The sequence below is a fragment of the Belonocnema kinseyi genome, chromosome 5 (genome assembly GCF_010883055.1).
Source record: "Belonocnema kinseyi isolate 2016_QV_RU_SX_M_011 chromosome 5, B_treatae_v1, whole genome shotgun sequence".
Taxonomy (NCBI): domain Eukaryota; kingdom Metazoa; phylum Arthropoda; class Insecta; order Hymenoptera; family Cynipidae; genus Belonocnema; species Belonocnema kinseyi.
Window position 1 is genome coordinate 39,896,146 of NC_046661.1, and position 13,799 is coordinate 39,909,944.

General features: G+C 36.7%; 1 protein-coding gene across 1 annotated transcript in view; it reads right to left on the minus strand.

Moving 5' to 3' along the window:
• LOC117172455 (MAP kinase-activating death domain protein) overlaps positions 1 to 13,799 on the minus strand; it is a 149,809-nt gene that overhangs the window by 100,750 nt on the left and 35,260 nt on the right. Inside the window, exons 3-12 of the mRNA XM_033360404.1 lie at positions 6,333 to 6,501; positions 6,003 to 6,168; positions 5,371 to 5,557; positions 4,520 to 4,677; positions 4,138 to 4,438; positions 3,735 to 4,064; positions 3,208 to 3,240; positions 2,641 to 2,759; positions 1,673 to 2,370; positions 1,367 to 1,596 (exon numbers count right to left, since the gene is read on the minus strand). Coding sequence (XP_033216295.1) covers positions 1,367 to 1,596; positions 1,673 to 2,370; positions 2,641 to 2,759; positions 3,208 to 3,240; positions 3,735 to 4,064; positions 4,138 to 4,438; positions 4,520 to 4,677; positions 5,371 to 5,557; positions 6,003 to 6,168; positions 6,333 to 6,501 — 2,391 coding nt within the window. The remainder of the gene's footprint in view (positions 1 to 1,366; positions 1,597 to 1,672; positions 2,371 to 2,640; positions 2,760 to 3,207; positions 3,241 to 3,734; positions 4,065 to 4,137; positions 4,439 to 4,519; positions 4,678 to 5,370; positions 5,558 to 6,002; positions 6,169 to 6,332; positions 6,502 to 13,799) is intronic.

Sequence of the window (13,799 nt, forward strand, 5' to 3'; positions counted from 1 at the left end):
TATACACAAAACTATACAATTGACACGTGAGACCCCTATCTTTGAGGGGCTGTTTCACACCCTTAAAGTGTTTTTTCGCAGATAAAAAAATAGGTGTCGCTTAGTTTTTCGAGTACTACAACATATATCAGGGAGAATCAAATCGGCTAGGGACACATGGAGTACCTTCCTTCTTAGTAAGGCTGGATATGCTATATGTTAATATCCAAAAAGGATATACAGTTATACACAAGCAATAAATAAATACTACGTACGTCCATTTCAATATTCTGTTTGAATTATTCCTATGCGTTATTTTATATTATATTTTATATTATATTTTATATTATATTTTATATTATATTTTATACTATATTTTATATTATATTTTATATTCATATTACTATGCAGTATTTTTAGTTTCGTTTTCGATCTCGAATATTTCAACATATGAGGGAGGCTGGGGTCACATTCCTATGTACTCGAATTCCCCCAAATTAGTTCGAATTCCCGTAAACAAATTAATTTCAGATAATTGGACCTGAATTTCTGAACATAATCCTGGATTTTTCTCCGTAACGTAGTGAAAAAATCGATGTTTGGATGTTTAAAGCAAAATGTATGTTAACCATTCTCTCAGTGGTTTTCAGACAACAGAACCAAATCGTGCGATGAAAAGATGATGCAAAAATAGAGTAGAATCGAAGAGAAATATATATATATGAAGGGTTTGAAATGAGACAGGCACGAGAGGACTGACTCACTGGAGTGACAGATCTATTAAGGCGAAAAGTCCTGTGGGGAGTGATGGGACGTTCAGAGTCGCTGTGCGAAGGGGTTGGTAAGGATGCCGTGCCAATTCCATATTGGCCTATTGTACTTTGTACTCTCAGGATTGTGCGAGGAGTCGTTGTCGTTGATGCTGAGTCTGACTCAAAGCTACCTCCCTCCGTCTTATCCTATGGGTTTACCGTCACCGCTCTATTAGCGAAGTCTCACACGTTCGACAAAAAGCATCAAGCATTCTTTCTCAACCAGCCAAAAGTTTAAAAGTAATCATAATCAAGATTCCGTTTAAAGAAAATTGATTTTTACTTTCTATCTATTATAACTACTTTTAGCAATTTGGGGAAGAGAAAAATTGCAGAGATGATAAAAAAGTTAGGAGAGCGAAGAGCTACCATTGTCATGTAATGTCATACAAGCTGTTACACAAATGCTTCTTTAAAACTTATACATATCATATTTACACTTATTTCCAGTATTTAAGCTCGATTTCTTGGTTTGTCACATTCGAGAGGGAAATTTTTTAATTTAATTTGAAATATTTCATAATGGAAGTCGCTGACAAAATTTTTTGGTGAAAGTGTCGTGAAAAATGACTCACATTGTCGCTCTTGGCGGTTTGAGAACCCTCGGCAGCTTTTGGGTTTAACTCGAACTCGGAGTCTCGGTTGAAACTCGGACTACTTAAATCACTGTGACTGGAGGAAGTACTCGGTGGACTCTCAGCACGAGCTGGCGAATCTTCTTCTATACCAGGATATTGCAAGGAACTGGGCGGGTTGTAGAGGTTCTTAGGGTCTACAGCGAGAGCCATTGGATGCGACTGATTCACTGTAAAATCCATAAAGTTATTTATTTTCATGTCGAAATCCATAAAATTTTCATATTATCAAACTATGAAACTTACTCGGTGATAAATCAGAGGAGGCCATTTCTGAGACGAAATCACTTAGTGAAGAATACGAGGAACTAGTGCTTTCAGCGCCTTCAGAATCAGAACCGCTTTCGTCCGTTGGTTGACTTTCATGTTCTTTCATCGCCTTTAAAGCATTCGCGAGTGAACTTCCAGAATCCCAAACTGAGAAATTTATAGGCTCTAATCCACTTGCGTACCACCTAGGTTTATCTCCAATCTGAGCTGGATCAAAAACTCCAGTCTGAACTCTCAAAAAAGCAACATTGTTGGGCATCAGACTCCATTCTGCGAGGAATTCCACTGCTTGAGTTCTAGCAAATTCGTTTAAGAATTGGCTTGCTCTTGGTCTTGAGCGGAGGAACGAATTAATCTGAAAGGCGACGACTGGTCGAGGGTAAAGCCGAAGAGTTCTTGTATGCTCTGTGAAGTTGGCTAGTAGGTTCTGGGAGTTGAAGAAGCGCACCATCGCTACTCTTGTCGCAATATCTACTGAGTCGACGTCGCTACCATAGATAAATGGGTTAAACGGAGCTGTGGATTGGACCATGGGCCGCTGAGGCGAGAAACCAGATCCAGCAGAAGGCGCTGCTGAAGGACGCCGGGGACTTGTTGTACCTGGAGAACCTATTGGACTATTGTGAACTGAAGAACTTTGGTCCATACTTGGCCTGTGTTTCGCTGATGATACACTGCAAAAAAGTGATTTATTGATTTTGTGTTTCTTTTACTGTCGTTTCGAAGTTAATGGGTTTACGAATTATCCTGTCAAGTTTTCAACTTCAAAACGACAATTCAGTTCGACAGTACGACGTCCAACATCCAAAATAAAAGAATAAAGTATCCTAAAATCTGCTCCATTATTTTGAATGTGGGACGTCTTTCTCCAACGTCCGTGCTAAAAGATACGATATCTAAGTCTTTACATTTTTTTCAATGCTCTTTTTTTGTAAAATATTTACCTCAGAGTGGAATGATGCGATGTAGTACTCTCTCTTCTACTCGAAACTTGAAATGATTGAATAGTTCCGGTTTGTGGTGGAAACGGATGTGAATGGGGGAGTGTCATGCTGCCCATAGCCTTGAAAAAAATTCTGATCAAGACGTACTTCGGGACATTTTTGCTTTCTAGCTATTTCTATTTTCATTTCTAGCTTCGACCCAACCTACTACAACCACTTCTGTGGCTACTATTACATTTTTACGTGCTCAGGAGTCATTCAACACTACATAAAAAAATCCTTGTCAGTATTTGTTTATATGACCCCCAAAATAACTACTATTGAGTTATTGATGTTTTGTTATAAAGTGATAAAGTTGTTTAAGTTTAGAAAAACATTTGACGAAATGAAAGTCCTATTCCATCATGCGTTCTTTAAAACAAAAGAAAACCTAAAAAAAATGTATCTAGCCCTTCGTGCAAAGCAATATAATCTCCATTTAAAGACACTAAAAATTATTCCTCTCTTGAAAACTAAGCGCAAAAGTTTCATGCAACAATGAGTACTTTATCAAGTTGGGATATTTACACCAGAGCCAGCTTGGTCCATGAGTTGCATTGCCTGTAGAAGCAAATGAGCAGCGGGGAATTAGAAGAAAGTTAAAGTTAGTAAACGCGTTAGAGGGTTCGCTGCAGGGTTGAAACGAGTTTCGTAAAAAATAAAATAAATACAAGAGCGCGTTTAAAGGCAGGAAAATATATTCCATCATAGAATTAGTTGAGGGGAAACAAAGAACTACATATATCATACTTGCCGATAAAGAAAAACATGTAAATAATCATTCTTAACTATTCTATATTCTGCTGACCAACCATTCTTGTCTTGTAATTGATATAATTTTTTAATGAAAAGTTTTGTCTCATTGAGGTCTATATTTAATACTTTTTAATTCTCGATAGTTTGATGTAAGAATTTTTTTCATGGTTTTATTCCCTAAAATGAGTATTTTGTTCCGCTCACAAGATGTTGTTACGATTTAACAATTAATCAAAAGGTAGTAGAGATCATTGAGTTTTTTGTTGTCGTGAATGATCAGTATTGCACTTAAAATGCACCTGTTTTAAGTGATTCTTCAAGATCGTTCCCTCCGGTTCTGGTAATGGAGGCAGGACATCGTTGTACCTGGAAGGCGGAGTGATTTTACTGCTATCCAAGTCCACGAGCCAAATGTCGCCGGGCATTTTGAAATTCTTCTTGTATAAAAAGAAGGAGGCTGGGATCCCAATTACAAAAGGAGTAGGACTCAGAAGTAATTGTTCTGCATCAGTCATACAGGTTGGTAGTAACGGGATCGTTGGAAACATATACTCCAGGGGATATATCATAGTAACGAAAGCCATCACCGACATCGATAAGGCGTTGTAATCTCGTGATTGTAATACAATCTGAAAAGAAAGTTTACAAAAAAAATTGGTTCCGAACTTCCCTTATCAAATATAGCATTTTTTTAAATAGTACCTTATGTTCGAGTAAAATCAGAGCCATCACTTTAAGACAAATGTCGACACCAAGCAATTCCAGAGGCAGATGAAGTGGGAAGTCAACTAAGGAAAACCTGGTATGGTCTGGAAGAGCAAAGCAAAGAGGGGGCTGAATACTGGGAGAAAGAATTTCAACTTCAACTCTAGTTTTCGATGGAACTGGAACTGGAGCACTTAATAAGCGCAAAATCCACGTTTCAATTTCTCTAATGTCGTGAAGAACTATGGATGATGCTCCCTCAAAACTCATACCAGTCAATACAGTCCACAAGGATTCTCTGTAAAAGAATTGCAGCTGCATTAAAAAAATGTTGAATGGTAAAAAATAATTGTACTATTATAACAAAAAAGATGGATACCTGGTAGTCTGCTTTGATGCTCCGCATCTATGAGGCGTAGAGGTTTCATTACAAGCGTCGATAAGCTTTTTCAAAACAAACAAGCATTCTCGGAACATCGTGAAAAAAGGGTGATGGGAGATGATGCAGAGAGACGTAAGGGAAAGATTTCGTATTCTCTGTAACATAGTATTTGGAACATTATAATTAATCACATTTTTAGAATCTGGTAGAAAAGACTGGTAAAGTATGTGGCACATTAGCTATATCAAATACACACGTTACATTAATTACTACGCGCACTGCAACCAAAACAATGAGTTACAGGTTAAGCATCTCACAATTTTTTTCAAATATTCCATACCCATACCAATTAGATACAACTCCAATCATTTTTAAAAACAGCGTACATTGAAAACGCAACTTACAGGGTCTTCAACTCCCACTTAAGACTACTATGCACCAAACTCTCGCTCCCAGATAAGTGTCGGGGGTTGCATTCAAATATCGTGGAACTGATTTGGAGGGGGGGGGGGGTTACGATATTTTCTGACAATTCGGACCCCTCACCCTCTTCTCATCTTCCCATAACTTTGTAATGCTTTTTAAAATTAAATGTGTTGAACTGTAAATGGGCGTAATAATAGAAGTTTAAGGATTGGCTTTCTCTTGGTCTTGAGCAGAAGAACCAATTAATCTGAAAGGCGGCTACTGGTAGAGGTTACAGGCAAAGAATTCTTGCATTCTCTTTGAAGTTGGCTAGTAGCTTCTAAGAGAAGCACACCATCGCTACTATTGTCGCAATATCCAAAGATTCGACTTTACTCGTTAGCCCTCCATAGGTGTTAAGTATTTTTTTGATGGCAAATTACCTGACGTCTGCGAGAAGCTCTGGGGGACGGAGAATGACTACCGCCACTTTCGCTATCGCCACTCGGTGCAGTAACACCTAGCCTGGGAGCATGAGGAGCGTGAGGAGCGTGAGGAGTATCTGAGTCCCTGCGGCTTGGGCAATCTTTTTCAGAATCACTAGGTCCTATCACACTGCTCCTATAGTCGCTACACAGAACATCTTGAGATAAGGTCTTTTTGAAAGAAGAATCGCATTAAATTTTTATATTTTTTAGTCACGATTTTAGATTTCTATCAAAAAAACTTAACCACCATCTCAGGTTAAAATTTTTTTGAAGAAAATATCAAGAAAACAGCTTGCCCTGCTGACCTGAATATTTTCACAGAAAGTAAATTATTTTTAGAACTGCGAAGAAAAAGTAGAAATTACAATATGTTCAACAATACACTTGTCACCAGATACAAAATAAGCTTGAACTTTTTGTCACGTTTCAGAAAATACGACGTTTTTTTATTAAAATCTTTAGGCTTTTAGTTGGACAAGTGTTGTCTTCGCCTTTTCGTTTAGACTCTAGAACCATATGTCAGTCCAGCGGCGTTGGATGAGTTCAGTTTGCTTCAATCTAAAAATAAATTATCAAGTATAATTCACCTTGAAAACGCTGAGTCTGAGCTTTTTTCCATGCTTTTCCTCCAGCTTTCCCTGCGAAAATTCGTATTGTGCTTATCCCTACGAATAGCGCTTCCAGCTGTTCCATGAATCACCGTTCTTTCGATAGGTCTATAGAAATTGACGCAAGTCCCATAACGAGTTCTTCCTATAGAGAGAAGAATAAATATGAACATTAATAATTTTACTTTGGAATTGAAAATCAAAAACATTAATTATTTATTTCAAATCATAAAAATCACACCCATAAATATGGATCAGGTTTTTATTGATAAGTTTTATTATTAGAAAACATTGCTATTCAATACAAACCACAATCTTTATCGGTGAGGGTGAAAGTGAAAGATGTCGCTTCTCGCAATGCTGTACGTTTCGGTCCGATACTATTACAGTACTCGGGTTGGCAAAAATAAACCATATCGCGGGGCAAAGGAAAGTCTTTGTGGTCTTCAATCGGATATCTTCGCAGTAATTCTGGAACCTAAAAAAATTAGTTCAGATAGGTATATTGTTCAAAATTGGTTAAATTGCATAAATAGTTAAAGCGCTGAGTCAACTATGCACTCAGAGTTTAAATAGGTCAAAGATCGACTTGGCGCTAGGGTCTCCTAAAAAAGACGCAACGCGTATATTTGTTTTATTCAAAAAGAAGTTTAAACCGCGATCATAGGGCCTTAAACAACCTCAAAATGATTATAACTATTCATTGATGATAATTTTCCTAAAAGTACGAAGTGTTTTGCAGGAAATACAGCTAATGGCGGTACCAGGTAATCAATTTGTAAATTTTAAACATTTTACACGCTATTTTTGCATATTTTAGTACTTGAATGCCTTGGTACGATATACAGGGTGTCTGAGACTCAAGTGTCCGGAATCATATGGTTGTATACAAATAAAAAAATAAATTGAAAATTCCTTTGCCAAAAATCATTTCCAGTTTTAGTTTTTGAGTTATAAAATATTTAATCTAGATTAATCAGGAGCGCAAAATAAACAGTTGCATGTTCATGAGCGGGAGAAATTGGCGGGAGTCTAATAGTGTAGTGACTGCTGTTCTTCCGTTGCTAACCCCACCTCGGCACTCTATTTAATAACATGCGTTAGCCTTCCGTTCACATACACTCGTATCTTTATATCGCGCTCCTGATTGGTCCGGCTTAAATATTTTATAACTCAAAAATTTAAACTTAATCTAATTTTTGGAAAGGGAATTTTTGGTCAATTTTTAAAATTTTTATGCAGCTATATATGTTCTGACACTTGAGACTGGGACACCCTGTATAGGTTGTTAGCAAATTCAAAATATGATGTTTTCAAATTTAATCCCTCTAAAGGGTAGTTTTTCACGCTTCACGGTGTGTTTAAAGCATAAATTAAGTTTATAATCAAAGAAAAAATGTATTAAAAAGAGATAGGGGGTGTCTAAAATCTCTAAAACATCACAGAAAAAACAAGGGTTCCCATAAGAACCCATTTTTGGTTCCAAAGAAGCTGCAACAAAAATGAACCCCACTGGCTGATAAGAAACCTAAAACAATAAATAAGCTTTACATGATACCTCAGTTGGTGTTCTAAAGGATCCCAATTGCACTTGAGTATATTTATAAAGAAGCTATTGTCCGCCATGCTCTTTTCAACATTTTGGTTAATTAATGACATAATTTTTACCTTAAAGCACACATTTAATGAAACTTTGATGGACATAACTTAAGGAAGATAAAACAGGACCACAAACCCCCCTAACCCTGCAACACGAGAGGGATTAGGTGTACCTTATGTTTTTGAGGTCGCTGAATCCGAATCCGATTAACCTTTTGATGCCGTCAGGTCAGTATCAAGGTCAGTTCAAGGTCAAACATACAAAATTCATCACTAACCAACTAAGTCAGGGTACCTTCAGGTTTAAATAGTCGCTAAATCCGAATACGGGTTCTTTTACCCAATAACGTCACAATTAAGGTCAGTTCAAGGTTAAATCTACATAACTCGTCGTTAACAAACTAGACCAGATACATATAGGTATTTGGGGTCGCTAAATTTGCATTCGGTGTCCGTTTAATCTAATTAGGTCACGATCAAGGACAATTCAAGGTTAAACCTACGATATCCCAAACCCGCAAACTCTAAATCCACAGCCTCAAAGGCAAAATACTTAAGTCTGCAAACTTCGAGTCCAGAACCCTCAAGCCCAAAATCTCCAAGTCCACAAACCTCAAGCCTGCAAACCCTGAGCCTACAAATCTCGACGCCACAAATCCCAAGCTTAGAAAAATCATGCTTACATACCCCAACCCCACAAATTTTAAGCCTACAAACCCCAAGCATACAAAGTCTAAGTCCACAATTCCCAAGCCCACACAAATCCCAAGCCTAGAAGCAACATACTCACACACCCCAAGTCCACAAATTTCAAGTCTACACACCCCAAACCTACAAATCGCAAGCTCAAAAATCCCAAGGCCACACACTCTAAGCCCACGAACGTCAAACCCTCATGCCCGAAGTCCAAAAACCCTTTACCTGCAAATCTTAATTCCACTAAGCCAACGCCCTGAATCCCTTCGCTTTTTTCAAATTTGACCATTAAAATCTCTTAACCTTCATCTCAAGAGTCCAAACTAACTCTAAATTTAAATCGGTCAACGGGACATAAACAAATAAAAATAATACAAACTTCAGATTTAGGGTTCGAAAGTTTTGGGAGTTGCGGTTGTAAGTTTGTGAGTTTGACATTTATAAGATTGAGGTTTGTGGGCTTAGGGTTTGTGAATTTACGGTTTAATGGCTTGAAGTGTGTAGACTTGGAGTGTGTGGGCTTCGAATGTGTGGGCTTGGAGTATGTAGGCTTGAGGTTTGTTGGCTCGCAATTTGTAGACATGCGGTTTGAGAACTTAAGGTGTGTGCGCTTGAAATTTGTAGAATTAACGTTTGTGGGCTTGGGGTGTATGGGCTTCAGGTTTGTAGACTAAAGGTTTGTAGGCTTGAAGTGTGTATACTTCTAGTTAATATATGCTTTGGAGTTTCTAGGCTTGAGGTTTGTTGGCATGTAATTTGTAGATCTGAGGTTTCTGGGCATAAGGTGTGTGGGCTTGCAATTTGTAGAATGAAGGTATGTGGGCTAATAAATTTGTAGCTTTACGGTTTGTAGGCTTAAGGTTTAAGTAGTAGGCTTAAGGTTTGTAGGCTTGAAGTGTAGACTTGGAGTGTGTGGGTTTAGATTTTGTAGGCTAGAGGTTTCTTGGCTCGTAATTTGCAGATTTGAGGTGTTTGGGCTTGGGATTTGTAGAATTAAGGTTTCTGGGCTTGGGTTGTATGGGCCTTCAGGTTTGTAAGCTCAAGGTTTGTGGAGTTAGGGTTTTTGGGATTGGGTTTTCTAGGCTCGAAGTTTCTGGCCTCAAGTATTTTGTGTGTGAGGCTATGAGTTTAGAGTTTGCGGGTATGGGATATTGTAGGTTTGACCTGGAACTGGCCTTGATTGTGACCTTATGGGGTCAGAAAAACCTCGGGTTTGAATTCAGGGACCATTTAAATCCAAAGGTACCCTGAGTTAGTTGTTTAGCGTGGAATTTTGTATGTTTAATCTTGATCTAACCTTGATCCTGACCTGATGACGTCCAACGGACGCCGAATTCAGATTCAGCGATCCCAAAAACATAAGTTAAACCTAGTCCCTATTGTGTTGCAGGGTTAGGGGGGTTTGTGGTCCTGTGTAATTAAAGTATGAAATATTACCACAATTAAAATAGATATAAGGCCTTGGTAAATATCATTTGCAGGTTATGTAGCAAAGTTGTCATCATAAAGGCGTATTGATATGCAAGAAACTTTTCGTCTCAAGTTATTGGTCGATAACTTTAAATCGATCCCTAAGTTACCAGCTCTACTTTCCAAGCGCTATGTTTATGAATGCGTCTTTATTTTATTTTCCAGTGCGCTCTGAAGGAATTCTTTTTGCTTTTAGAGGTATCTATTCGAACTCAAGTTCTAAATGATACCAACTTGGACCTGAGACGCAACTTTAGTGAACCCCCAGTTTTTTCTGTGATTCGTGACCTCATATGTGATCTTTCCTTTATTATTTTAAGGGGGGGGGGGTGAAAGCTTGATTTGGTTGTCCCTTAAGTGGGTCTTCTACGTATGAACTTTCGAAAAATCGATTTTTTTTGTTGCTGCCTATTTCGAACCTATAACTCCTTAGAAACGCCATTCGCGGCTACTCCCGGTGTTTTAACGCGCCTCTGCATCAGGCGCTCGTGGCGTCACTTATACAAAAAAATCGGTCTTTTTCCGGCATGAGTGGCAGTTTTATAGTGTTTCCGAGTGTATTCTCCTTGACGAGGAAAAAGAACTCTACGGTCCTGATATAGCCGATTGAATCTTAAGTTTGACTAATCATGTTTTACCCCGTAATATATGTTTGTCTGAAATGATTCGGCAGACATATCGCTAAGTTTAGACAAGAGTTTTTTTGAAAAATTTTTATATTTAATTTTTACAACCTTTTTTTAGCTGAAAAAAATTTTCGAAAAAAAAATTTTTCATTCAAAAGTCTGGCATTTTTGAAAATTTAAGAATTTTCGAAAAAACGCGTATCTAAACTTATCCAACGTAACAAAAATTAAAGACATTTTTTGGTTTTTGTGTTTTAGGTAACCAAAATCTCAAAATCTTGCCACAAAGTTGACTCTATCGTTTTAGCAGAGGCGCGTTCAAAGACACTGCAAGGTCGCAATTTTTGAGAAAAAAATTTCTTTCTATCTTCATTTTGTTCTTCTTATATGATTGTCTCTAATGAGCCAATCGCACTTATAGTCCGAGATCCCGCTGCAAAATACCACATGTATAATGTTAATGTAAAAATCCAATCTCTTAAATTGTATTGTTATGAATTGGCCACTGCTACCAAAGGTTGCCATAGTGATTTTAGTACAAAGTTAAAAAACCATGCCAAAACAGCAATTATTTAGGGCATTTTTTTTAATTTGCAACCATATTGTTAAAGAATAATTTTTGTTTTTTATGAAGAGCTCGGTCACCGGTTCAACATAGCAATAGATTGCCGTAGTGTAACCCGTGCTGAATTTCAGTTGCCAGGTCAAAGTGGTGGCCTTTAAACTTTTTGCAACTATCGAGTTAATGGATGAATTTTTCATAGAAATGAAGAGCGTAAAATTACAATCATTATGCAACTTGGTTGCCACGGCACCGATGGTGCAAACGAGTTGTTCCTCGCTTTAAAAAAATTCGCGCGGCGCAGCATGACCACGACACGATCGTTTTCGGCTAGATTCGGATGGATATTTTCATGGCAATTGAGTCAGTATAATTTAGTGCAAGTAATCCCTGCAATGAAGAAGTGTTTTTTGTGCGATAAAAGGGATGATGGCGTCACAGAGTTTGATGGCGATTCGGTTAGACATTTATGCAAAAAAAAAAAAAAAAAGAAACGTTCATTTGGAATCTTCATGACATCTTTATAAAACCTAATTGAATTTGCCGATTTCATTTAGATTCTCACGATACAATTCTACTTCTCCAATTGCGTGGTTTTTGTGACGACGGAAAGCCAACCTTTGGCAAAATTTTGTAAAGGAGTCGTCATCAAACTCTGTAACGTCATCATTCCCTTTCCGCACAAAAAACACTTCATTGCAAGGATTGCTTGTACTAAATTATACTGACGTAATTACCACGAAAATGTCCATCGGAATGTAGTCGAAAACGATCGTGTCGTCGCCTTGCTGTGTCGCGCGAAATTTTGTAAAGCGAGCCACAACTTTTTTGCACCAACGGAGCCATGGCAACCGCGATGCATAATGATTGAAATTTTATGCTCTTCATTTCTATGAAAAATTCATCCATTAACTCGATAGTTGCGAAAAGTTCAAAGGTAAGCCACTTTGACCTGGCAACTGAGATTCATCACGGGTTACTCTATGGCAACCCATTGTGATATTGAAGCAGTGACTGAGTTCTTCATTAAAGAAAAGATTATCCTTTAACAATATGTTTGCAAATTTAAAAGAAAAATTCCATAAATAATTGTTGTTTTGGAATTGTTTTTTGAACTTTGCACTAAAATCACTATGACAACCGTTTACAGCAGTAGTCAATTAATAACGATACAGTTTAAAAAATTTTATTTTTGCATTAACATTATACATGTTGAATTTTGCAGTGGGATCTCGGACTATGATATTTGGAAATTTACTTTTCTTGATTTTAGACTTTTTGTGCAATTCTGTTGAACAAGATGACATTGTTAAAACTTGTGTTTCTCAAAGATTGTTTTCAAAATTGTAATCAATAGTTTTAATCACCTTTAAACGGTCTAATGCCTAGGGCCGCGTATGAACTTGTTTTTAAATAAAACAACACTGTAAAAGAAAGTATTAAATCAGAGATCATTTCAGGTAAAAAATAAGACTGAGAAAAAACACTCTTGAGTGGTACTAAAATGAGGTCACTAGTATGGAATCAGAGTCGTTTGTTTTACTTTAAAATAACAGTATGAAGGTATTCTATTCAAAGCCCAGAAAAAAAGAATGTGATGATACGAATTTACTATGTTGAAATGTTAACTGTTTACATCGTGACAGTTTTTAGTGACGATTTGAATCATTATTATTTAAATTATTAAAATGCATGGAGCGAAGGAAACGTTGAAAGACATCACAAGTATAAAATCTTTCACCGTAAGTATCGAATGTTTTTTATTATGAATTGAAATTAAAATGACAGTGAATTGTAATGTAGAAATGTATGTAGAAATGAGTAGTAGGGGTGAAGGGGTTATAGCGTCGTTCTCACTATCGGGGGAAAAACGTACTCAATAGCGGGAGTTCGCAGTAGTGAATTTCGCAGTACCGCGACTCGAGTGTTAAGTCAAAAAGACGATGTCTAGATTAAAAGTCTCGAGGAGCATTAAGTCCAGGAAATTCGAGTTTTTGAGATATAGCCGTCCAAAATTAAAGTTTTTATGCATTTCGCTGTAGAATAAGGCTGCAAAGGTGATCATGTAAATCGTTCTGAATCGGCTTGTACAAACATAATAATGCCTGCATGCATGTACGATTATAAGTATTACCCAAGTACATATATTTATAATATATAGATATACATAAATACATTGCCGTGCAAAATTTTTAGGCCACCTCATTTTTATGACTGAATAAATTCTCTTAATTTTAATTATACCAGAGCTAAACAAATTTCTCTTTAAAAGATTGTTTTAGAAATCCTGCATAAAATAAGCGCAGGGTGAAGCCAATTCGTCTATTTTTAAGTAGATATTGTAAAAATAGTGTAAATTTCAATGTCTTCATAAATTTTCAATAACTTCCGAAATAGTGAACATTTTTCAATGTTCTTGGGCTTATTTTAAAGATTTTTTCAGCGTGTCACAACGGCTTATAAGCATAAATTGTAAAAAATTTCTTATAAATTGCAAGAACTTGAAGTTCTAACAAAAAAGGTGGAAAAATTGCAATATTATTTTTGGTAACAAAAATATCTTTGTAAAATATATGAATCATATAATCATGAAGTTTCTATGTAATTTCCTCAAAATATATATTTATTTAACTTTTATTTTGATTTGCCTACAGATAAGATGTTTTCCAATTTTTCAAACTTTTTTATTATAACTTCAAGTTCTTGCAATTAAAAAAGAATTTTTTTACAATTTATACTCGTAAGCTGTTGCGATACAGAATTTCGAAAACAATCAACCTTTTAAAGAGAAATTTTTTAGCTCTGGTATAATTAAAACACGCA